Here is a 25,309-nt window from a genome sequence, read left to right as displayed (position 1 = left end):
AACGAATAAAAATCAACACGTGGACTTGCATATGTTCTTCTTTAAGAAAAATAAAGACGTTTTGCGTGTAACTCTTTCTCTTGAATTTAAATTATTACTTTTTCTTGACTGCTAACTCTTTTCCTTGATTTATCGTCACGCTGTTAATATATGTATGATACAGGATTTGACATCAATATAAATGGTTAGTTGTGAATATTAGTGAAATATATTAGTTGTGATGTATTTCATTAATAATCACTCACTAAATCTCATATTCTAAATTATTACAATACTGTTATGAAAAGTGAATTCATAATATGTTTTTTCATAACTATGCGTTATTAAATGTAGTATTAATTTGGTTATTAATTTTCATAACTCGGTTATGTGTAAAAAACTTCAGAACCAAATTATTAAATTTAGTATGTATTTTTCTAGAAATATACGCAGAATTAAATATTGTAGAAGAAAGAGGGAATGAATTACACGATACACACACATACATATGCATACAGGCACAACGGAAGATATCAATTAAGCCAATAAAATTCTTTGAAAGCAAATAAGTTTCCTCCAGAGACGGAAATTCCCTTTTGAAATAGAGCACCGATATTTCTTCGTTTCCAGCAACAGCCTTACCATCCACGCTCAACCGAGGACCTTCGCTCTCCTTGTAACGAGAATAGGAAGGACGAGTCATATGTCGAAGGTAATGGTGCGTCAGTGAGTGATTTGTCTCCACCCACCCGTTTTTCCGTGCGTTTATATTTTTCCACCTTTTTCCATCTGTTACTCTTCCTGTCTCGTTCGTAATTTGGATATTTTTATAGTTAAAATAAAAACGCGCATAAATATACATACACTTACACGGAATACATATGCGATGCGCGTCGTAGTTGTAACCCGATTCGCGTTAAATCTCATTAAACTTAGAGCAGATGTAAAATAAAAATGTAAAAATGAGACAAAAAATGAAGCGACCGTATACAGCGCAATCGTGTTTTTGCTGAAATTAAGAAAGAGTCTTCAATTTCCTAAATTGCGAGGAGTCCTCAGAAAGATCGCATGGGTTTCATTATTGAAATTGGTCACTTTGGAGATGCTTTCGGCATCGCATCTCCACTTTCCGCTACGTCGTTTTCTACGAACGCGATCACGAATTACTGAATATCTTCCGACAGCGCCTACACTGTTCGTCGGCGACGTGAGGATATGCGACTTGATTGCTCGTACTCTCATCGGGCGATAACGGAATAGATTCGTTGAATTCATCGTGTGAATGGTATCTTTGTATTCCCGGCGAAATATAAAAATAACGCGCGCGCGCGCACCCGAGGCCTGCATTATTTCTCTCCCAAAGCTGAGTGAGAAGCACCCGACCAATGGACAACTCGTTCACTTATTTACCGTGGCTCCAAGCAAACTGATCGTGGAACATGTATTGAATTCTTCATACGGACCGGCTCGCCTTTTTTCCGTCGCTTTCCGGGTTCGTTTTAAAAATTCCTGCGAGGGACCGGTAGCCTCGATTCTTTCCGTGAAAGATTGAACGGGCCGTTTCGCGTCCACGTACGAAAGTGTTCTGTGCCAAGATGCGCGCCGTGACGCTCGTATTGCTATCAGTTTCACTATTCTGCGCTTCTCACCGGCACAGCCACGGATATAACATACTGGGCATTTGTCCGAGCGCAAGTTACAGCCACCAACAGCCGTTTCAAGCATTGATGAGAGCACTGGCGGCCCGTGGCCACAATGTTACCGTCGCATCAACAATTCCCTTAAAGGTATGTCGATATTTCTGCTCCCTCCTTTCGTTCACTAACGCTTTCTTTTCACTGAAACGCGATTTTTACTTTCGACGCGAACGATGCATCGTCTGTCGTCTGTCTCTGCCTAAACGTTCTGCACTCGCGATCGTATATCAAAAATGATCATACGGACGAGGAACGGCAAGAAGTTTTGGAAACGCTTCGAGCATTGTAAAGTTTTATTTCGAGTGCAAAACGAACGTGGATTGTCATTTGAGATTTAACGTTACATCAGTCGGCGTAATAACGTATGACGCGCCGAAGATATTAGCATTTTTACTGTCTATTCGAAACTCGCGCGGGAGATATTGCAAAAAGTCTCTGCCGCCCGCCCGCGCACCGGCGCTGTGTAACGGCCCGCTTATCGTCGCTTACGAAAATTGTCACCGACAAAGCCGCATTGTGCTCGCCGAAGAATCGCGGTGTCGCAACATTCTCACAAGTTCGCCGTTATTTCCAAGTCCCGATAAACTTTGCAACTTTAGCCGTATCCGCGAGTATTTCTTCGGCCCGTCAACGGTCCGTTTACGCGGCTGAATAAAAATGTTACGGCCCGAATCGCGCGCGACGTTTTACTCGATTTTGCGCTCAGCCCGGGCTAATCACTTGAAATAAATTTTACAATCAGACGATGGAAAAATGTTCCGAAAATACCGTAGATTGATGGATGGATATTTTATTTACTCGATGCCTGCGTATCCCCGCTCTCTCTTTTACCTCCCATCAATCCACTTTCTCCATTTATATCTACTCTCTTTTTCGCTGATATTCGTCTCTCAGTTTCTCCCAGATCGTTCTACTGACATCTCACTTCTCTCCCTTGTTTCATTCTTTCGCTTATCCATCCTCCCCTCTTTCTCTCTCTCTCTCTCTCTCTCTCTACCCTGTTTCTCTCTATTTCTCTCTATCTCTCCTTCTCTCTAAACTCGAGTTCAAAGTTACACAAACTTCGTTTAGCTTCAATTTACTTCTACTAACATTTCTATTTGCTGAATGTGTCTTCCCACGGCTTGATGGTTCTGTTTCTTTCGCTGCAAAATTAGGCATTAAATTGTTCCCGTAAACTGGATAAAACCCAACTAATATAATTGTCTCTCACACGAACTGTTGCGGCACTTTATTGCTTTTTTCCCTGAATTTGCAACATTCACTTTGATCCACTTCCAAAATTTTTTTTTTTTCTTTTTACTGACTCGTCGTTTACAAATTCTGAAATTGATACTGCTTTATTGAATTAGCTTTCATTGTGTTTTCTCCCATTTTGAAATAAAAAAACAAGTAACGTGATATCACATGCGATCAATATCACATGTCATCAAATTTTCCATACCTGACTGATAATTTCGGTTTTTTTTTACATTCTAGAATCCTCCGCCCAATTACAGGAACGTGGACTTGTCATTTTCATATCGGAAGGAGGATTGTACAAGTTTGAGGTATGAGCGTTTAACCCCACATTTAACATATTTCACGCACAAATCGATACGTAGCATAATTTTTTCCATTCTAGATTCAATAAGAAATTAATAATCTTGAACTTTTACTTTGAACAGATATATGGGAGCCTACGCTATACTCCATAAAAACATGCAGGAAGCGAACGAATTGTGCAAGAAGCAATTATTCAGTCCCGCTATCAACGATCTTATAACGTAATGCAAACGTCGCTCGTCATTCTCGACCATTCTCATTTAAACACGTAAATTCGCAATTGCCCACCAAGTATTTGTAAAAATCGACTCGCGACGTTGAGTAGGTCGGTGCGCATCGGTCACGCGAAACACGTCTGCGAAAAGCGTTTCCGTCGCGCGCGTCGTTAATACGCGCACGAAAATCGCGACGACTTTAATAGCCCAACGGGTATTCCACTGAAACAAATCTCGCTCGCACGTTTGTTTGCAGGGCCAACGAGACATTCCACGCGGTCATTATAGAGCAATTATGGTACCAGTGTTATTACGCCCTCGTAAAGCACTACAACTTCCCGGTGCTGATGGGATTTTTGAGCGTCGGCAACCTGCCCTACGTAATGGATTCCGTGGGTGAGCACGTCGACGAGAAGGCAGAGAGACGGAGAAGGCGGAGAAGGTCGGCGATTATGTATCGGCCTACGAGAATTTTATTAGTTTGCAAAAGTCACCCGGTGGTAACGACGGCAGCGGTGTACGAGCCTGGCTGGGCGGTCGTTTCGCGACGTCTTTTTCTAGCGGGGGGGGGNGGGGGGGGGGGGGGGGGGTCGCACCCCCGGGTGGCACCGGGCGAACGTCGTTACTGCGCGCGGAAATTGACGTAAATTGTCGGCAAAGCAGAAAGTGCGAGCAATCGGAGACCAGGTCTTCGTGGAAAAGGATAGATTACTCGGTAGTGCTTTAACTTGTACCGGTCTGACCCGACGAGCGCGGGAGAAGAGGTGGCGAGGGACGCGCCACAGCTAGCCGCCATTCGATTCCTTTACCTCGACGTAATTGAAGATACCCGAAAGTACTCTTTCCGGATGAACGTAATAGACCGTGAAATGGATCGCTGCGGCTGCTAGTGAAATATTTCAATTAAAGCCCGGGCGAGTTTTGAGAAAGCGGACGCCTATCGAGAAAGAGCGAGGGGGGGAGAGAGAGAGAGAGAGAGAGCGAAAGCGAACGGTAACTTTCTCCACGTTGATCCGACCCAATCACACGAGCGGAGTTTTCGAAAAATAGATATCCGATCCGCGCGACACGTCGAGCTCCTATTTCTGGATTTGGGAAGAAGTTCACCGCGCAATAACGTATCTTTGTTCATCCATCAATTCGTCCCCGGACAAAAGCGAGAGCCACGAGAGAGTAGTTAGCGTGAAGCAACTTCGACAAACGAATTGTACAGTGAAATATTTCTCCGTCGTAACGATACACACGCCATAAGTCCAATAATTTATATTTCACGATTAAAGAATACCTTTTTTTATATATTGGGTATGAGACAGACGCGGTTCTCATATTGTCTCCGCGATTTACATTTGACTTGAAGGATGTCATTACTGTGTTAAAAAAAAGAGAGAGAGAGAGAAGATGACTAGCATTATTACTGGTTGACAGGAAACCCAGACGACCCCAATATGAATCCGGACATGGCGTACCCGTTCACGGACAGAATGACACTGAACGAGCGTATACGGAATACCCTTTACACAACGTGGACAAGATTGTATTATCGATACTGGCACCTGCCACGAGCTCAACACATCGCTAACGAATGGGCGCCCGGTACATCTGTCTATGACATCGATAAGAACTTTAGCCTAGTGATTTTGGGGAACAATCACGTGTTCGGCTATCCGAAACCACTACTGCCGCACGTGATCGAAGTCCACAGTTTGCAAATAACGGAAAAGCCCGATCCCCTGCCCGAGGTAAGGATATTTAGCTTATTTGCGAAAGAGAAGAAAAATGATCGAAAAACATAACAGGGGGAAAAGTGTATAAACGACTGCGACACCGCGGAGAAGGAAACAGAGGTTTTACAATCATCCCGTCGAGAAAGTAACGAGGCTGAAACTAATAATTATATGACTTTGCTGCATATTAAGTAATACCGCGGGATTTAATTAACGTGACGTAAAATCGTACTGGGCGCGATATAATCCTATCTTACAATATTTCAAATGCAAAACTGTGGGCACAGCTTATATTAACAGTTACCTCCCCTCCCCTATATTACTACCCTCGCTTACTTCGAACCACTTTTAATCGCTCATTTACAACGGGAATGGATTACAGAGATATAAAGTGAAGTTGGGCAATTTATCGAGTTAGGGATACACTGACATTTAATATCTCCTGTTTTAGCGAGAGTTGCTATTAATCGCGTCAATTAAACCTTCGTTTTTCGCAGTTTCTGAGCGCACCTCGGAAACAGGCTAAATTGTGTGTCGCGCGAGAATGATTTCTCCCGGGAAAATACGTACTATTCTCGCGGGTGACCGGCAATAGTCAGCCGGCAGAAGTTTGCCGACGACTCAGCGCCGGGCGACGTAAAAGTAAACGTCATTGCTATTTACCGCGAACCGTTGTAAGCCTCCCGAGGGCCGACTGGAAAAATATTATCGGAAGAGTATTTCGCTGAAGATCCTTCCCGTAGAAAAAATAACTGCGAAATCGTCTCTAACAGCATAATAGCGTCAACCGTTTATGGACAATCTGGGAGTGTATCGTCATAAATGTTCTCTCGCAGCAATTCCCCACCAGCAGCATCGACTCATGAACAGCGAATAATTGTTCGATTAATGAGAGAATATTCTTTTAATCGAAAACAGAACTAAAGACAGATGGAAAATGTCAGTTATGTATTGATAATATACTTGATTGAGAGTTACACGTGAAAGTCCGCGAATAAATTTCGAAATATCAAAGAAGAGAATAATTCGATACGAACGCATGGAAAAAAGTAAGGTGAAATCCAATTTCATAGCCTTTCTATCGTATTAGAATTGAAATCGTCTGATTATCACGAGGACAATGCACGATAGAAGGTAACTGCAGTTACCACGTGATCCCGAACGATGTCGAGATGCGGAACGTGACCGCGACAATGTGTTCGTCTTTATACACATACACCTGAACGTATCGAAATCCATGAGAGGTTGTAATTAATAGGACAAAGCCTTTGGCTACGCATTGTGCATATGGAGCCACCATTGCCCTGTCTTCCATAAAAGCCGGGCACAGGCTTCGCAATTAACAAAGGAAGTTGCATTATCAGTAATATCAGTCGCATTAATAGTACAATCGGCTCCATTTGCATCCTATCGTAGTACTTGCTAACACAATCTTTGCGAATGTACGAAGAACATTTCGTGGACAGACGTACTTCATAAAACGATAAGGTCATTATGAGGCAAATGATATTTCGACGTAAAATTGCGTTTGCTTTAATGTAAAAAAATTAATCGCAAAGGAAATATGGACGAATATCGAAGTACGTGTACGTTTTGAAAATCATATCACAGGATAAAATAGCAAGATACGTTCTTTGATTATCGTAATGGCGGTAAATGTAGATTAGTTAAATATAGATTAATTAGCGAGTGAGAAATATGAACTCTGCCTCACATATGCACACATACATAATAAAAAATTTTGTGCTAAAAACGGTCCATTTAAATTTTTGTCTTTAACATAGGAAATATGTTAAAAAGTACACAAATATATATTAATTAACCATTAACCTTACAATATAACCTTACATTATAAGGTTAATGGAATCTTATTTCAATACTTCCTCGTCTCTAAATATCGGCGAACGAAATGACGCCGAAATAAAGCGATAGTGAAGCCTCGATCGTCGGAAGGTCGACGCCTCCGATACGGAAATGTTGCCGAGCTTTTTCGTATCGATTCGGTATTAGATGCGACAACGAAATGAACCGCCGTGCGAAACACCATCACGTCTATCTGCCGTATCTCCCTCATTAAGACGTATCGAAATTTTTGTCCCCGTCCCAGGAGATTCAGGAGTTCCTGGACAACGCTCAGGATGGCGCTATTTATTTCTCTCTGGGCTCGAATCTGCAAACTCACCAGCTACCCGCCGGGCCTTTGACCGCATTGTGCAACGCCCTGAGCTCGCTCAAGCAAAGAGTTCTATGGAAACACGGCGGAAACATGGCCATTCATCCGGCCAACATCAAATTTGTGAAGTGGGCGCCCCAGCAAGCAGTCCTCGGTAAGGCTGCCCAAGGCTAAACTGACCACCTCTTTACCTCGCTCTCCGCGAACGGGGGGATCAACCGCCGGAATATGCACTTACAACGCGGTTCGATGAGAAACATTTTGTGCCGGAATTTCTTTTGTGCTCGCAGATAGGGAATCAACTAGATTATGAAAACAATAGACCGGTAGAATTCATCTCGCAAATTTCATCTCGAATTTCCTGTGAAGCCGCGCCTCCTCGTCACGTTTGTAACGCGATCCGCGCGGCACGTCTGTTCTTAATTCTTAAAACGAATCCATTGGATCGACGAATTTGAATCGTTCCTTCAAGGAAACGTCAGAGAACCATTATCTTTGTTATTGCAACTTTCCAGTAATTAATATTAATTATATATCACTCAGATTTCGAATCCTGAAAGAATGAGAAGTTCGTTTGAATTTAAGTGAATAATGAACATTTGTTATTTAATTTCGTCCGACAGGATCATTCCTGATTCATTAACTCGACATTTTCATACGTTAATTAAAGATACAACCATTTTATTTGATCCAAACGAGATTTGAGCACTCCATTATCAAGCTGATGGAGTAAATCGGTATTATCGATCGATTCGAACCATATCGCGTAATTGCGAATAAAGAAGCCGCGTCTTCGACTACCTCGACTGAAATATACTAAAACTTTTCCAGCACGGGCGAAATACAAAATCCCAATTGTTCGATAACAATCTCGCGAGAAACCCCGTGTATTGTCAGAGTACTCGATTGCTCGCTCGCTATTATCATAAACGAGCTCGGAAATACTCATACTTCAGCGATTACATACTTTTATTTTGTTGATGCATATACTAGCCGGGCTCGCGTTCCCCGCTCCTCGCGGATTCGTTAAGTGAAATTCAACGGTACGAATACGGCGAGGCAGACGACGACGACGACGACCGCGTTACCGACCATCGCTGCGCAAATATTTAACAAAGTTGCGCCTTCGACTTTGACGCCGTTTTCACCTACAAAAGACATTAATTTTCCTTGGTTAGGCGCAACACTCTTTAACCGCAATCTCCTTCACGGTCCTGGAGTCTTTAAACGATTCGAACCTAATTACACGATTACGTAGCGCGGCTATTTCCCGGCCCGGCTTGGCGTGGCCAAAGATGGAACAAATTTCCTTTATATCGGGCAAATCGTGCGACTGGATCTCGGCCGAACAAAGTCCCGACGATCGAAACGGTATCGCCGCGTTTCCAAATGATCATCAAAGCCCCGTCGTCTACCGATCGAGATCGCGTTACTCGGATGTTTGAATTCGAGAGAGCAACGTTTGCCTTCCTCTCTACCGTGGCACATCAAAGAGAAAAGTAACATAGAATATAAGAAAGGTCGATGCACACGTCGATACCAGGCTCTCTCTCTTTCTCGCGCGCGCGCCTTTGGTAGAGCGAAATCCGTTATTTTTGTGAAAGCCGCTTAAGGGTAAGTATTGAAACCGACAAAAAAAGGGAGAAGAGCCACCGGCAACACCGCCGACCAAGGAAAATACGACCACGGGCTCGTACAGAGCGGAACGAAGCGAAACGATAACTCATGACGCATGCGGCGGTGAAATTCTCGCGGGAAATTCTGACAAACAACTCCTGTCGGCAGTAACGCACGGCCTCGATGCAAATGCACAAGCGTACACAAAGTTTTGTGCGCATTGATAGACAGACGGCGGTTGCCAGCATCGAGAACGTACTAATGTTGGAAATGCGGACTAATGACTGGGAGAAGTAACGTGATTAAAGGGAGTTCCCAGGGTTTTCTTTCGCATTATCGATCGCGGCTCATTTCATTTTTTAGTGTGTCTATTCTCAGATTTTGACGATAACTGGATATTGCATATAATATCAAATTTTTAACGTGCGATCTCGCAAACGTCCGATATTTATCTCGACGGATCTCTCGACAAGTCTTGAATTGAATTTTCCTCAAGAATTATGCAATTTGTCAATACGTGACATGAAAAGTCTAATTAAATTTTGTAGTAAAATTTCGGGAAAGACCGTTTAAATTTAAACGGACGATAAAATCTTATTATTTTATCGCACTTCAGAAGAGCTCGATTTTCGGCAAGTCTTCCATTTTCATTCCGCGAGACTTTTAAGAACGTATAATCTGGTAAATATCAAGAGAGACATGAACGCATGTACCTATCACGCGCATTTCCAAGCTTGAAAAGATAAAATGTATTTTTTCCGATTGGGAAATGTATCATGTTACACATAATGAAAAAATCTCACTTCGGTGTGTTCGTGCGCTACAAAAAAAAAGCACATCAGAGGGAAGAGAGAGAGAGAGAGAGAGAGAGTTTTCAACTTCGTCGAAAAAATTCCGGACGCGTTGATACTCGAACGCGATCAATCGACCGTAAAGAGCGATGCGAAAAAATAAATATGACAATGCGCACATTTTGATGAAATCTCGCGCGTCGCTCGTCTCTCGGTCGCGATCAACGCTGAAACTTCGTTCCTCGCTCTTCCCGCTCTTTCCCTTTTTTTTCCTCCATTTTCCTTCCTTTTCGTTTCGCTTTCCTCTTTTTTTTTTCTTTCTTTTCCTCGTGTCGCTTTGTTTTTTTTCCGCTGTCCGCACGCGCCGATCCACGTCGTATGAGCGCTCGACAAGCAAATAATCCGTGGAGCATCATTTCACGATACTTTATGTACTTACGTCGCTTTCATATATGCAGCGCATCCCAAAGTGATGGCGTACGTGATGCAAGGCGGATTGCAGTCGTTGCAAGAGGCGGTGCACCACTCGGTGCCCGTAGTCGCGATCCCCTTTTTCGGGGATCAACTTTTCAACGCACGTAAAATCCTAGACGCTGGTATCGGACTGACACTGGACATCGACACCATGACCGAGGACTCCATCGTACAAACGCTCGCGGAGGTCGTCGAAAATAAAACGTGAGCACGCGACGCGATTCTAACGAAATCGCTTCGAGGATGTGACTTTTCGAAAGTTAATCCCGACGGCACTTCGTCATTTCGATCGCCATTCTTGCGACCGTACGCATTTACGGATGATATGTGGCGACTGGATCAAAAATTCCTGGATTTTCTCGAAAAATATTTTTAGAATATTTGAAATCACAGAAAATCACTGTCCAATATCGAATGGCGTCAATCAAACTGCGTGTTGCGACAAATGTGTTGTTGATCTAAAGGTTCATTAACGATTGGTGATCTCCTTTATCTCTGCACACCAACCTCAATTTTACATCATTATATCACTTAACGCGTTATATAGTTTGCGAGCTCTTAATTCATACTCAATAATGTGACTAAAATTAAAGGGTTAACGCATTTTGATTAGTTTATCTTTAAAAAAAAATGACGTCTTGATATTAAAAAGGTTCAAAAAGCTTAAATTTATACGTATGGTAAAAAATTTGGTGTTAAATTTAATACAATTCATATATCTCAAACGGTCTATACAAATTTTTGTGTTAATTTATTTATTTACAAGTATATGTTGACAAGTAAATAACACAAATATTATATAAAAAATTAAAACAAAATTATAATACCCATAATATGTTAATCGACACTGAAGTATAAAATGTGTTATTTTAACACTTACACATGTTAAATATCGACTCAACACAAAAAAGATAACATAAACACAGTATGTTAAATCAACATACTGGTATGTTAAATACTTAACACAAAAATTTTTAAGACTGATTTTTGTACAAGCACAAAATGTTTTTATCGCATAAATTGATAAAGAGAATACTAGACTAGTATAGAGAATACTAATATAAGATAAGATAGTTTAAGAGAATACTAATATAAATTGATAAAGAGAATACGCGTTGTCTTACGAAAGTTTTAATCACAGGTATCTGAACAACATCAGAAGAATGTCGGCGATTATACAAGACGAATTAGTGAAGCCTATGGAAAAAGCGGTATGGAGCGTGGAACACGTATTGAAGTTTTCAGACTCAAGACACTTGAGATATCACGGACGTGATATATCATGGGTAGATCATTATGCGGTATTTATGTGTTTAAATGTATCTCTCGTCACTTTATTGTATATCAGCTATCGAATTATCATCGCTTTTATCAAGTGCAAATGGATAGTTGACTTAAAAGAGAAACTCGAGTAGCAAGTAGAATTTACGATATCAATCATGAGACAAAAATCAATTGTGTGCGGAATACGAGGGGATCTATCTTTTCTAATATAACATTACTCTCACGTAATATGCTTGCAATATAATCATATATGTTAAATAACGGGAAACAACATTGGAAATAATTACAATCTCTTTGCTCTCACTACATATTCCTGAGAAATAACAAAAAATATACGAAAGATCCTTATCAAAGCGAATATAAAAGATTTTTGTCAAAGGGAGAGGCAAATTTCACTCGAGGAGGAAATTAAGATTCACCTTCGCTCGACGTACAAAAATAACAAGCGAGTTATCTCTTGTAGCCTAGTACTCTGTTAGTACTTACCAATTTTCCGGCCAGTTGGGAGCGTAGAGAGCTCGTGCCCCGAACTTCCACATGCGATGAACACACGATGAATCTTGCTCAACTCTCCTGAGAGTTCGTTTCGCGAGATATTCATTTTCTATGACCTGTTCCTCACGATGTTCCACCACAATAAACGCGCACGGGATTTACCGTCGACACTGCCGACGATATTTCGCGCGCGTGACTCCTTCGACGATCTGACGACTCGAATTTTGCACTTCCGAAAAATGGTGAACGCGAACTTTACGTCACTCAGCACTCCCGACGGGCCGTTTCGCGAGACATTTGCTTTCGGCGGCTTCTCAACGATGTTTTGTCACGACGGACGCGCGAGACGTTACGCTTTCAATGCTCCTGACGGTAATTCGCGCACGGGACTCCGCTTCGTCAAGTCAGGAGCGTTAAGTGCCTACGATTTGAATTCCATAACGACTACCATAACACAACGAACGCGCGACATTTCATGCGACACTCCCGACGGCCCATTCCGTGAGATGTTCACTCACGCCGGCTTTTTAACGATATCCCGTTACGACAAACGCACGAAACTCACCTTCGACACTGCCGGCGACAATTGTCCGCGCCGTCAAACTTTCCTTCTGCGAGCCGAAATGCGAGCCGAAATGACTTTTGCAGTCCGCACCACCATGTCGCGATCCGCTCGTACTGACTGAACATAGCGCTGATTGCGGTTCTCGAAATATCAATATTATCGATCATAGCGATCGCAATAGGTGTATGTAAGTTCCCTTCAGCTGCACTCTCTGTACTTTTTTACAATTTTTATCCCCCTACCTTTTTTTCTTCAGATTTCAAATTTATATCTTTTTTATTTCATTTGTTATTATTTTACTCGATCTTTTGCGTGCGAAGCATTCAATATATATATATATCTCTCTCTCATATATGTTGGTTATTATGTCCAAACCATTTGAACGATTAAAAATCAATCATATTGAAAAGGTTCCACATCGTATAACCGTAACAGCTCGCGTCGTTTGGNTATATATATATTGAAATATGATATTATTATACCGTAGATATATGTATATATACCTAATTATATACTTATAAGACATCTCTCTGATAACAAACTGTAAAATTAGCTGATCCATTGGGTTCTGAAATATAGCTAACAGGCCACTTGGCGCCACACAACGGTGTCGCTCAAAAAGATGTGTTCGAATATCGACTAGATTTCTCGTATAAGGTTTGAATCTTGGCTAAGTGATCCATTACGATTCAACCCGTTATTTTTATTAGTTCCTAAGTTTCCGCTATGAGTCGCCATCGTCTTTAAAAATTGAAGTCGTAGTGAGACTAAATGACAGAGCAGACGTAATATTTTCAAGTAGTGAGCTCGATAGTTTGCTAAATCATCTCTTTAATTTGACATAGTTCGGTCGAATGTCAGGTCAGAGTAACTTTTATTTTTAAATAATAGTACGATTTTAACTCGACAGATAAAATAAACTGATATTTTTAAGTAATAAGACCAAACGATAGATTGGGTAAACTTGTATCTCTATGCTAACCTAAAATGTAATCGTAGTTTATCGAGTTGGACGAGTTCTTATCAGAGAAACGAGAAGATAAAGTGCTATTCTTTCTTATTTTCATTTCTCAATTTTGTATCAGAATGATGCCGACAAAAGTATCTTTGACGTTCGGACATTGAAAGGAACTAAATATATATACATATAAAATTTCTAATAAATAAAGTGATTGTCAGTACACGGTGCAGACATAACCTACGACAAAATGGACAAGAAGCAATTGTGGAAAAATCTGGGAATAGAACCCAAAGAGCGATTTATATCGCTCTCGGAGCACGCCTCTTCAGTAATTGTAGATCCTCATATGCCTATCGAAAGGTGCCTAAAAGCATATACACATACATTTAATATTACAAATATATGCATAAATAAATGTATACATTATATGTGTAGAGCTTTTATATGTGTGGAAAGAGTTAAAGTTAATTTTTACATTAATTGAAAACAAGGGAATATCTCTTTTCTTAAGTCAATCTTCAAAACATTTTTCAGATATTATCGCTCTGGAGTGGAAATGGTTAGATATGCAGATATGCATATGGAAGATGAAAACTATGAGAGTGCCTATACTTTATATATGAAATTCATAACGTAGGTAATATTGATAAGCGATCAAATTTATTATATGTTTACTACATATATATATAATTTTTACAGCCAATTTTGCTTATTTTTATTGTATAACATATAGTAAAATTAATTATGCAATTTAATAATAATTTATACAATTAAATATTACTGACTATACATATATAATTTATTGCGGCAGACTTTTTGTGGATAAAATTACAAAACACCCAAAATATGAGAGTGTACCAGTCCAAATGAAGGAGACGAATAGACGTACCTTGCGAATTGCTTTTACCAAAGCAGAACAGTTGAAGAAACAGTTGCTGCATCAATATGAGGCAGATTTAGACAAATATGTTGAGGACTTAAAAGAGAAAGAAAGAATTGAGAAGGAACAATTGAGACAAGAGGAACTCCGAAGGTGCATAAAATAATAATTTATTTATATTACATAAATATATAAGAAATCATGAATGAATATATATATACACACACACACACACACACACACACACACAGCATTATATATTTGCTGTTTAATTGGTTTTTATCATAAAATTGGTTTTTACCTAGACAAAAGGAAGAGGAGGAAAGGAGAAATAAGATGGCAGCTTTAGTTGCCGTTAAGGCAGCAAAGGCTGCTTTAAGTGCAAACGTATTACCAGAAGAAACGAAGAGCAAATCATTCCCTGTTGTGCCTCCTGTCAAGCCTGTGATAAGTCCTTCGAACGATAATGATAAGATGTATAACTTCAAAGATATGTAAGTCTCTCTATTAAAAATTATACGTTATACAATATACGCTACAACATTTAAACTTTTGAAGGGAGATGACGGATTTGTGACATTGTTGCATAACACGCTTTGTTTAGGAAAACGCCGATAGTAGATCGTTCGACCAAGCCCTCTTTATTGCTGAGCGACGGTTCGTCCTTGCGCGATGTTATCCTGTCGAACAAATTAATGCGCAATTTCCTCACGCTTGCCTTCAGTAATACGATGAACAATAAGGAGACCTGCGGCATTTTAGCTGGCAAATTGGAGAGACATAAATTGCTAGTGACGCATCTGCTCATTCCGGAGCAAACCGGCACCCCGGATTCCTGCACCACGCACAACGAGGAAGATATCTTCGATTATCAGGACCAACATAATCTGATCACCCTCGGCTGGATTCACGTACGTGGATTTTTAAACTGGTGACGTAGCGCAACAATGATACACAACTCGCTTTTTTCCCGTCTCTTATGAACATTTAATATCAAATCAAATATTCAACTGTATCTTCGGTTAGAATTATGTGATAGTTTCACGATACTTCCCCTGCTAACTTATTATCCCTGGTTAAAAAATTGTGTTAAAATATAACAATTGAATTCCTCTGCAATGCTTAAGAAGCATGCCTTCTCCATTGAACAGTTAATCGCTTGACTATTGGACTAAATGTTACTATTGCAACAGACCCACCCCACGCAGACTGCGTTTCTGTCAAGCGTGGATCTGCACACGCACTGTGCTTACCAGCTGCTGATGGCCGAGGCAATAGCAATAGTCTGTGCGCCTAAATATGACGAGTACGTATAATAAATAAGAGAACGCGAAATATAAAATGAGAGGAAAAAGAAGAGAGGAATGAAAGTATATTTAATTATATCGTTAAATCCTAATTACGAACATTTAGCTTGCATGTAGGAAGCCACGAAATTCTCATTTTTCTTTAGTCAAGTCTTACAAATTAATTTATTTATTTTAGAACGGGATTCTTTGTCCTGACGCCGGATTATGGCTTGGATTTCATCGCGAATTGCAGAGAAAGTGGGTTCCATCCTCATCCTACTGAACCACCATTATATACAGTAAGTTTGACGGACATATTAATGATTCATAATATATTTTTATTCTTATTATTCCTATTCTATATTTTAGAATTACTTTTGAGTTCCTCTTGAGTTGTCATGTCGCCAATTGTATCGTCAACAAGTAGTCGTCGTGTGTTCAACATTGTTGTATGTTTTCTTAATTCTTTTAAAAATGACTGGTAGAATACTATTTTCTCATTACAGAATGCAAAGCATTGTAAGTTGGACGCAATGGCACCTATCGAGGTTGTAGACCTGCGAAGAAAATGATACATCTCTAACATGAGCTAATTATAATGCCGCCATTAGCAAGAAGTATTTTTCTAAAAACCGAATCCCGAAATTATATTGTTAAATTAATTGCTTTAAATCTCCGTAAAAATTACAAGTTATGGTAGAAATCACGGTATCATTATATCGCGCATAAAATTACAAACGAAAGCCGAGTAGTCATGTATAACATATATATATATAAATATATAAATATATATATTTATATATTTATATATATTTATATATATATTTATAATATATATATTTATATATATTTATATATATATTTATAAATATATATATTTATATATTTATATATATATAAAATTTATTAATTATAATATATATTATTAATTTTTTTAACAGAATTTATAATTTAGAAAAAGGAAGCATTTATCAAGATTTTGAATCGATGCTGGTCATTGTAAATTTATTGTTATACTATTCATATGTTACATTATATTCCTTAATGATTATATTACATTATTATTACCTCAATTCTAAAGAACGTCAATATCGATTTGAAAAGAAATTTTTAACGTCTCGGTTTCTCCGTGCCTTTTCGAAAGGAACAAAGTGTTCATAACATCGCTAATTAATTATTCTATATTTTAACAACATAAAAGATATAACAGAATTATTATATTATATATTTTATAATATCCACCATTATAAAATATGTAGTATAATTATTATAATTGTCTTTATAGTGTTCAAGCTGAAGATGATCCTCCTGTAGATGGTTTCCTAAGCTATGTATTAGAATATTTAAAAAAACGAAAAGGTTATACAAGATATATTGGATAGACAAGATAATACCCGAGATAATACAACATGTCCTGAGATTACCTTGAATGTACTCAGAACGTTCTGGGACGTTCCCTAAGCATTTTGGGTACGTTCAAAATAATTCTGGAATGTTTTGTGCTATTTTGGAGATATCGACCAGAAATATAAGAAGGTAAATGAATAAATAAATGTACCTAATGTGATTGAGCTTCTTGCCGTCCGACAAGCACTGCAACATCCAACTAAATTTCAAAATAAAAAATTTCAAAATAAAGAGATCATGAATAAAATAATATACGAGGATGAATCAAATATAAACTAGCCTTTTGCAAAAAAAAACCATATATTTTTCAAAATCAATTCTAATTTACATTTTTCTTATTTTTCTACATAGTCCCCCATCTTATCTATGTACTTCCTCCAACGGTCTGGTAATTTTTTAATCCCGGTATCATAAAAAGTTCGCGGACGTGTATCAAACCAATTGTACACGAACTGCTGCACCTCCTCGTTCGTTGTGAAGCGCTGTCCACCAAGGGCTTCCTTGAGTGACCCAAACATATGGAAGTCGCATGATGACAGGTCTGGGCTGTAGGGTGGATGTTCTAGGACAGCCCAGTGCATATCGGCCAATTTTTGTTGTGTTACTGCTGTAGTGTGGGGTCTGGCGTTGTCATGAAAAAGCAACACACTTCTGATCGGAATGCCGCGCCTTTTTTACCGATAGGCAGCTCGAACTTGGCTAAGATCACAATAATAGGCAGCATTAATGGTTCGACGTTCTTGAAGAAAATCGACCAGCAGAACGCCTTTACAGTCCCAGAATAGTGTGGCCAAGATCTTCCCTGCAGACAACCGCGTCTTCGCTTTCACCGGTGCACCCTCGCCAGTCTTCCGCCTTTGGAACCCAACGAGCCGACACTTTTCGAAGTCCCAACTCATCGCGAATGATTGATTGCACACTTCCATAGCTGATCTGAAGTTCCTGAGAGATTTCAAGAACAGTTAAGTGCCGATCACCTTCGATGAGTTCTCGAACAGCCTCGGTGTTCTGTGCTGTGATGCTGGTGCGGGGACGGCGCAGGTGGGCAATGTTTTCAACACGCTCCCGTCCTTTCTTAAATTCGTTACACCACTGCTTCACTCGAGCCCATGAAAGGGTTTTTTCCCCGAACTGTAGGAGTAAACGGCGCCGAATTTCAGCAGCATTTATATTTTCGTTGACGAGAAACTTAATAATAACACGTTGTGCAACTGCGGGGTGTACCTCTTTCTCGCTCATCTTGATTGCTGCTGAGAGTAAGAATTATGTGGCGCACCAACGTTATTACTGCCTTCCACATGACCCCCCTCCACTGTCCAAAACGTTGTAGACCCCTCACGCCGCCGACGGGCGCGCAATTTTAAAAGATTCGTTTATATTTGATCCACCCTCGTATGTAATCTCTAACAATCCTCTATTTTAATATCGTATAAACGTAAATGGATAGATAACTTATATAATTAGAAATAGAAAATTATTTAGCTTGGAAAATGTTGCTGCATCATTAATACCGTTGGTAATAAAAACATAAATTATTTAGGCTCTACACAAGTGAAGATTAGATGAAGAATTTCCAGAAACCTGAGAACTTTTTCCAGGAATGCTAGAAATTCTCTATCCAATAGCCAATCGGCACATTTAACAAGATTATCATACACAAATAAAATGACTCCTTTTCGAAAAAAATGCACAGAATGGTTAGCTTTAAATGTTTCTTTATAACAACTGAAAACAATTGTATTGATATAAGATAATGTGTAGTTATAGGACGCTCTATGTACATGAGTTTCATTGAAGAATAATTTATACACTGGATATCTAGTATCTCTGATATTTGAAATAGAACTGTTTATTGATACATTCAACTGAACCTTAAAAGGTAAACATTTTCAGGTAAAATATTAAATATCAAGTAAGATCACCAAGTATAGAATAAATTTATTTAAAAACTTCTTCGTAACCACAGCTTAAAAAATAAAAAGACGAGATATATCTACAACGTACAGTGTGACAAATGAATAATCTGAAGGGTAATAATTCTTATTTTGTTATATAAACTTTTAACGCTTTTAACACTTGAAAGTGAATAATTATAATATTTATAATTTTCACGTGTATTTATATTGTCTTCGTAGGTGCCGTCTTCTTTGAAGAATCAATATTATATAGGAACTTGCATTTATACAGGGTGAGTACATACAACCTTTTGTATCGAACGTGTTAATTAATATGATTTTTCGTTAAAATATTTTAAATCAAAATATATATGATAATGTAATAAAAGCGATCGAATCTTCATCGAATTACAACTGCCATCTACCTATAATTGAAAAATATATATTTTCAAAACTAATGTTGTCGCTTCTGAAAATATAAGCTAATATATAGCTTTGTGCTAAATATAAACTAAAATATAAGAATAAATATCAAGTGCTAATTAACAGTTGCAAAATACAAAATTAATATAATGTAAAATTGAATTATTCCCTACAAATTGATTCGTTTTCATACTGTACAATAGAGTAAAAATGTCTCCTGCATTTTTTGTTTATTTGTTTATCTTTATCTCAGCGCACAAGTAGCTATCTTACAGCGATCGTAGCAAACGATCAATATCAGCTGGCTTTCTTATTAATCTCCTGCGTTGTCTGTGATGACGAGCGGGCCTACATTATCGTTGTGCTCCTTATTGTGACGTCCGTGGCTACCGTCACAGTATGGAAACTACACAGAAAAAATTATGAACATAGTAAAAAATTAAGAGTTATATATACTTACAGCAAACTCTGTATATGTGAGATATTATATATATATATATGTATATATATATATATATATAATTATATAAAATATGTTATTATAAATATTATATTAAAATTATATTAAATTTATATATATGTTAACAGTACATATCCTAAAAATTAGTAACATGCAAGATAATGAAAAGTTATGCATATTTTTAAAGTATCAATAAGAAAATAATACTTCTAATGAGAAATGAATATAAAAACATGAAAATAAAAAGTAAAAAAATTATTTACACGTAAATATATACAAGGAATTTAGTAAAAGAAATACACATACAATGACTAAATTTTGAGAAATCTCACTGCTTCAAGAATGCGCGTCACTTTGAATCTGAGTGCTATTATTATACGGCGTGCATTTTGCAATCATATTCTTGGAATCTGGCTAAGGTCGAAAACACAACGGAACTCCGGGATTATACATTATTTTTTACAGTTCTAATAGAGGGAATTTACGTTTTCAGATCTCCAACAGCGGCAGAATACGGCCTTCTCAGAGATGTCCTCGATGTCGATTGTATCCACTACTTTAGCCACATCTTTCTTCAGTTTCAGGTTCACCAATCCACATGGCTGTGAAAAATACAATAAATTAATAATTGCATGCATATCTATTACTTATATCGCTTATATAAGCGCTTATACACATTATTGTAAGAATGGACGACCAGAAGATTTAGCGGCACGATCAAAAGTTTTAATATACATCGAAATTGTTACACTAAGAAAAAAATTGCTAATTATATCGACCAGAAATAAACAACAGCAATAATAACTCATTATGAGTTCAATTTTTTAATAAAATTTCAGGTAGATCCCATCAGAACTGTAACGCAGCATACCGCTTGACCATTTGTATTGAGCGCCACAGAACGAGAGACGGCGATAAATCGATTCTCTCATTCTCTGCTGCTGTCTCTCGGTTTGCATTGGCTGTTTTCAGCGAAACAAAGCGATCAGTGAGCGGTCAGTGATTATTGGATTTTACTGTTAGATCCTTGAATTTAGACCAATTACGATGACAAATTACTCAATCCTTGTAGAACCGTTGTGTTTTCTGAATACAGACACTCATTAGCGCGAAAGACCGAATGATGTGTTGTGTTATCACGCTTTATCCGAACTCCAATTGCAATATTATGTTCATATTTTATATATATAGTGTATATTTAAATTAATTTGTTATTTATGTTGTGTGTATATGAATAGTACTGTACAGTTATATACTTCTAGAAGTATATAACGGAAGTGTATTGAAGGAACATAACCTACAAAAGCGGTTGGAGCTGGAGACTAATTGGCTCCAGGGTCATCCTAGACGTGTAACGAGAATACACCGATATGTCTTTTTGATTCCAAGTTTAAATTTTCTTATGTGTGAGCACGCAAGTACGATTCTATTTCCTTTGCTGCACACCACCGGTGTTGTACTTTCGGCACTCGAAGGAGATCAAAGATCAATTATGGTTGCTCTCCAGCGAAAGACGCGAGTTGATACGCCAATCTAGTTATGTCATTCATTATCTTTTGTTTACCAAATACGAAATAAGAATAAATGATGATGTAACCAGACTTGTGTCTCTTGTTGAAAAGCATCAAATTGCTAACAATGACACAGTAATATTTGAAAAAAAATACTGAACCATAAAGACGAGAAATATTTAAAGTACTAAACCGCATCGAGAAATCATTCAGAAGCTTCGTTCAGTTGTGATTTTTACACTTCGTTACGTTCCGTACGCGCACTTTCGAATTGCATGTACATTCATCCCCCCCTGAAAATGCAGAAGCGCAGCTGAAGCGAACGGATTTGCTTGAGATGAAAACGAAGAAACTAGAAAAACGAAAGGAAGCGCGGAAATTCGACTCAACCTGGCGACTCGAGTCCGATGCTTCGCGACAATAAATCGATCGCAAACGTGATCTCCCGACAGAATCTTCTGGAAGTTACATAATCGTATCGCACTCGTGGACAAAGATTAGTGACTTGGTCGCTTGCTGTAATGGGTGATTCTCTGCGTGTGTGTGTGTGTGTGTGTATGTGTGTGTGTGTACTCACCGCAGGCCTAGCATGCGGACAAAATGCTCGATAGGACATGTATCCGAGTCCGGCAAGGGCGGCGGTGGGCGGCACCAGAGCGAGCCAGTCCTTTACTGGCGTGAGGAGAAAATTAAAAGGGCATGTTAATTGAGATGACCGAAAGTTCGAAGGCCAAAAGGAAAAAAAATCGGCAGGTTAAGTCGAAGACGAGCGGAAAGAGACGAGAACGCGACAGTGGACTGCGAGAAGGGCGGGTGGTGCTTTTACCTCCCAAACGAAACCAGCCGCCTATCGATTCGGGGATCGGTAGGCCAGCAAGGTAGTTCGGAACAGACACTTTCACGAGGTGTGCGATCGGCTCCATGTTCACTCTGCTTACTGACGGTGGTAACTGCGTTCGCTAGCGGGCGCGAACAGTGCTGGATCGAGAGAGAAAGTGGAATACATATTCGACCTTCCGTTCGATTATTTTCCCGCCGAACTTGAAACAGAGAGGTCCGGGATTGGGGAAATTGTATTTGAGGGATTGAAATTTGTGTGTTTCATCTTTCGAGGAGAATTTTCAGGGACGTCGAAATACGAGGGAGAATCGCGTTCCGTTCTGCGTCTTGAACTATGCACTTCACTGAGACCACGTCTGTGTGACGTGCGCAAGTGCAGTAAACCCGGGTCGCCTGGGAATCTGGCGGAGGCGAACGACCCGGCACGTGCCGTAAATATACTCGCATAGCCGCTTCGTGCTTACTTGCTTGTGTATCTTACCTGCCGACGTATCGAGATTTATTTCTTCGAAAACCAAGCAGTAAGACGCCGTTTTTCACGAAGTCCCATAGTTTATTTCGCCCACCGTTACGTTCGAAACGTGGCATAAATCGTAGTACCTATCGGGTCGCTGAATATACATAACTAAAAATCTAGTTAATTTTTAAACAGTGCGCGCGCGCCACCTTGTGTCACCTGGCGATTAGTCCATTTTTGTTCTTCGGAGGTTTGAGGGTTGGTGCTATTAGAGGTACACGGAGGTTGTATCACGCTCACACGTAACTTAGTATTTTTGTATCGCAAAGTGAGAATAAAATATACAGGATTAACTTTAATCGTAAATAAATTTTCCACAAGGTATATTGTAATCAGGCGATAACATAAATCAGTAGAACGGAAAGAAATCTTGTTGCTTGAAGAAAAATGCCGCCGAAATCTGCTAAGGTGAAAGAAAGCTTTTTATTTCGCTATTTCAAACACATTAATGACGTTACTTATCGTAGAGATAATTTTATGAGGGACAAATTCTAAGCTAATATTAATTTCAGAATTCCAAACGAAGCGGTAAAAGTAATAAATGTACATCAGAACCATGTGTCCCTTCCAAGACGACTACAGATGCAAACAGCACGAGTGGTTTAAATCCAGAAGTGGAGGATCAATTTGAACTGGAATTATGTTGGTGCATACAACAGCTAGAAACAAGTTTAGCCAATGGCAAGTTGCAAGAGAAACAGATGCAAGATCTCAACAAACATGTACGTTCGTTAAAGAGCAATACCGCACCATTGATAAAAAAAAGACAGATAATGAGAAACATGTTGGGAGACTATAAAGATAAAATGGCTAAGGACGAAATGAAACTCAGTAAAACTGTATCAAGTGTCAAGTTCACAAATCCTGCTGCTGTGAATAAGAAATCAGTGTTTATTAAGAAAGCTACTAGATACAATGAACAGGAACATCAAGAACAAACAGATGATCTGAGAACACAAGAAACATTAGTTAGTGCGAAACGAATTATTAATATTGATAGGACTCAAACTCCATTCCGATTTAATTTTCAGACATGTCAATAAAATTGTGTTTCTATTTATATAATTACTGAATTTTATAACACATTAGAAGGTAAACTTATCTACAATTAGCAAATCTATGAATTTTTTTTCTCCGTCTTCCTAATATAATTTTCTATCTTCTCTTAATTTTCTATAGATTATTAATCTAATATGTTTAAAGCATATTATAATTAATAAGAATTCCTATATAGCATTTTAAATCATATCTTCTTCAATACATAGATTTGTATTAACACTTTACCGACCGGTAGCGGTTCGAACATCCTATGCCCTTTTCACCGGCCACTCAGCCGCAGATCATCCGAGACACCGGCTTGCTGCTTGCTACTTGTCAGTCTAACTTAACCAAATCTAACGGAAAAAACAAAAGTCGATTAATCGACGACCGGTCGTTAAGCGCTGTGGAATAATCGACGGCCTGTCGATAAGCGCTGAGAACAAAACGTCGATTAATCGACGGCCGATCGGTAAAGTGTTAATATGAAGATTTGTATTAGTAAGATAATATTCTCAATCCAGAGAATACATGCAAAATAGAGACAACAATCTCCCTAGCAATTAATTTCCTAGACTTAAAGATATTCAACGGAATCTACATGTTTTTACGTTCCAATGTGTTACAAAATTCATTTTGTAAGTTTCTCTGTATAATGCTATCCTAATCCAAGTGTTATATGTATAAGACTTTCTTCTGTTACTACTGTTTTCTTAAGTGAAAAAATAATATAAAATAGAATAATGTATTAAAGCAAAACTTTGTTTGTATTTTCATGCATACAGACATGGAAGTGACTCACTTTCCTCATTTTAAAACATCTTACTATTTAAGAAAAAAATTTTCCCACTTTTTGCTATTATTTTTATTTTATTTTATTAAATATGTTTGAGAAACATAGAATTTAATTTTTGGAAGAGCTTTATTGTACCTGAATATGCGCCTAAGACTGAATTTAAAATAAATTTTCTATGTATCATGCAACTTTTTTGTTCCTCAAAATTTCAAAATTGAAATTTTGCTCTTCATTGTCTTTGTAATTTAAAATATAAAGGAGAAGAGTAAAAAAACGTAAAAACACTCAAGTAAAGCATTTAAAGAGTGATTTTTATTAATGTCGCTGTAATGTTATGAGATTTTTAATAAATATAATGTGATTTTGTTCCATGAAACTTTGTTATTAAACCAGCGAAAAGAAGATGGTCCTGTGGCGCAACGGATAACGCGTCTGACTACGGATCAGAAGATTCCAGGTTCGAATCCTGGCAGGATCGTGTATGTTTTTGCTTTCATATTCAAAACACACATTTTTTATCCTTGTGTTAAAAACTTATTCTGCATAAATTATATATTATTCTTTTATAAAATATACATTTTATCTAAATGTGTAGGACGGTAAAGACTAAAGTTGAGCGAGAACGATCAAATCTAACGGCTATGCTGAACCAACCAAATGTTGAGATAAATGATATTTATTTACACACAATATGAAAGAATAAATAAATGTATTTTTCATCATTCATCGACTT

At 38.5% G+C, this 25,309-nt stretch overlaps 4 protein-coding genes and 1 non-coding gene across 8 annotated transcripts; 4 read left to right on the top strand and 1 right to left on the bottom strand.

Moving 5' to 3' along the window:
• Positions 1-1,408: 1,408 nt before the first annotated feature.
• On the top strand, positions 1,409-11,639 carry LOC106741018 (UDP-glucuronosyltransferase 2C1). Its single transcript, XM_014612576.1, has 8 exons — positions 1,409-1,766; positions 3,156-3,226; positions 3,344-3,442; positions 3,693-3,832; positions 4,862-5,175; positions 7,268-7,487; positions 10,200-10,419; positions 11,357-11,639. Exons 1-8 carry the CDS (start codon positions 1,575-1,577, stop codon positions 11,628-11,630), a joined length of 1,530 nt encoding a protein of 509 aa, XP_014468062.1. The 5' UTR covers positions 1,409-1,574; the 3' UTR covers positions 11,631-11,639.
• Positions 11,640-13,328: 1,689 nt separating this feature from the next.
• LOC106741006 (STAM-binding protein) lies at positions 13,329-16,443 on the top strand. 2 transcript variants are annotated; one of them, XM_014612560.1, is made up of 9 exons: positions 13,329-13,420; positions 13,645-13,880; positions 14,055-14,153; positions 14,332-14,553; positions 14,706-14,894; positions 15,005-15,311; positions 15,594-15,706; positions 15,886-15,988; positions 16,196-16,443. In XM_014612560.1, the coding sequence occupies exons 2-9, from the start codon at positions 13,768-13,770 to the stop codon at positions 16,259-16,261; spliced, it is 1,212 nt and encodes a 403-aa protein (XP_014468046.1). In that variant the 5' UTR covers positions 13,329-13,420; positions 13,645-13,767; the 3' UTR covers positions 16,262-16,443. The 2 variants fall into 2 exon arrangements, with proteins under 2 accessions (XP_014468046.1, XP_014468047.1); XM_014612561.1 differs by lacking the exon at positions 16,196-16,443 and adding an exon at positions 16,059-16,189 and having other exon boundaries at positions 13,335-13,880.
• A 2,472-nt stretch (positions 16,444-18,915) lies between these two features.
• LOC106741112 (CDGSH iron-sulfur domain-containing protein 2 homolog) lies at positions 18,916-22,405 on the bottom strand. Its single transcript, XM_014612780.1, has 4 exons — positions 22,212-22,405; positions 21,963-22,057; positions 20,360-20,476; positions 18,916-19,820 (listed from the first exon to the last, which is right to left on the bottom strand). The coding sequence occupies exons 1-4, from the start codon at positions 22,306-22,308 to the stop codon at positions 19,728-19,730; spliced, it is 402 nt and encodes a 133-aa protein (XP_014468266.1). The 5' UTR covers positions 22,309-22,405; the 3' UTR covers positions 18,916-19,727.
• Positions 22,406-22,612: 207 nt separating this feature from the next.
• On the top strand, positions 22,613-24,415 carry LOC106741111 (UPF0488 protein CG14286). 3 transcript variants are annotated; one of them, XM_014612779.1, is made up of 3 exons: positions 22,613-22,956; positions 23,064-23,150; positions 23,255-24,415. In XM_014612779.1, the coding sequence occupies exons 2-3, from the start codon at positions 23,130-23,132 to the stop codon at positions 23,783-23,785; spliced, it is 552 nt and encodes a 183-aa protein (XP_014468265.1). In that variant the 5' UTR covers positions 22,613-22,956; positions 23,064-23,129; the 3' UTR covers positions 23,786-24,415. The 3 variants fall into 3 exon arrangements, with proteins under 3 accessions (XP_014468265.1, XP_014468264.1, XP_014468263.1); XM_014612778.1 differs by having other exon boundaries at positions 22,613-22,966; XM_014612777.1 differs by having other exon boundaries at positions 22,613-22,984.
• Positions 24,416-24,981: 566 nt separating this feature from the next.
• Positions 24,982-25,054, top strand: Trnar-acg. The gene has a single exon. It is a non-coding gene; the product is annotated as a tRNA-Arg (tRNA).
• Positions 25,055-25,309: the final 255 nt, after the last annotated feature.

This window comes from Dinoponera quadriceps, unplaced genomic scaffold, assembly GCF_001313825.1.
Source record: "Dinoponera quadriceps isolate SergipeBrazil2010 unplaced genomic scaffold, ASM131382v1 scaffold367, whole genome shotgun sequence".
Taxonomy (NCBI): Eukaryota; Metazoa; Arthropoda; class Insecta; order Hymenoptera; family Formicidae; genus Dinoponera; species Dinoponera quadriceps.
This window is presented reverse-complemented; position numbering and strand designations above follow the sequence as displayed.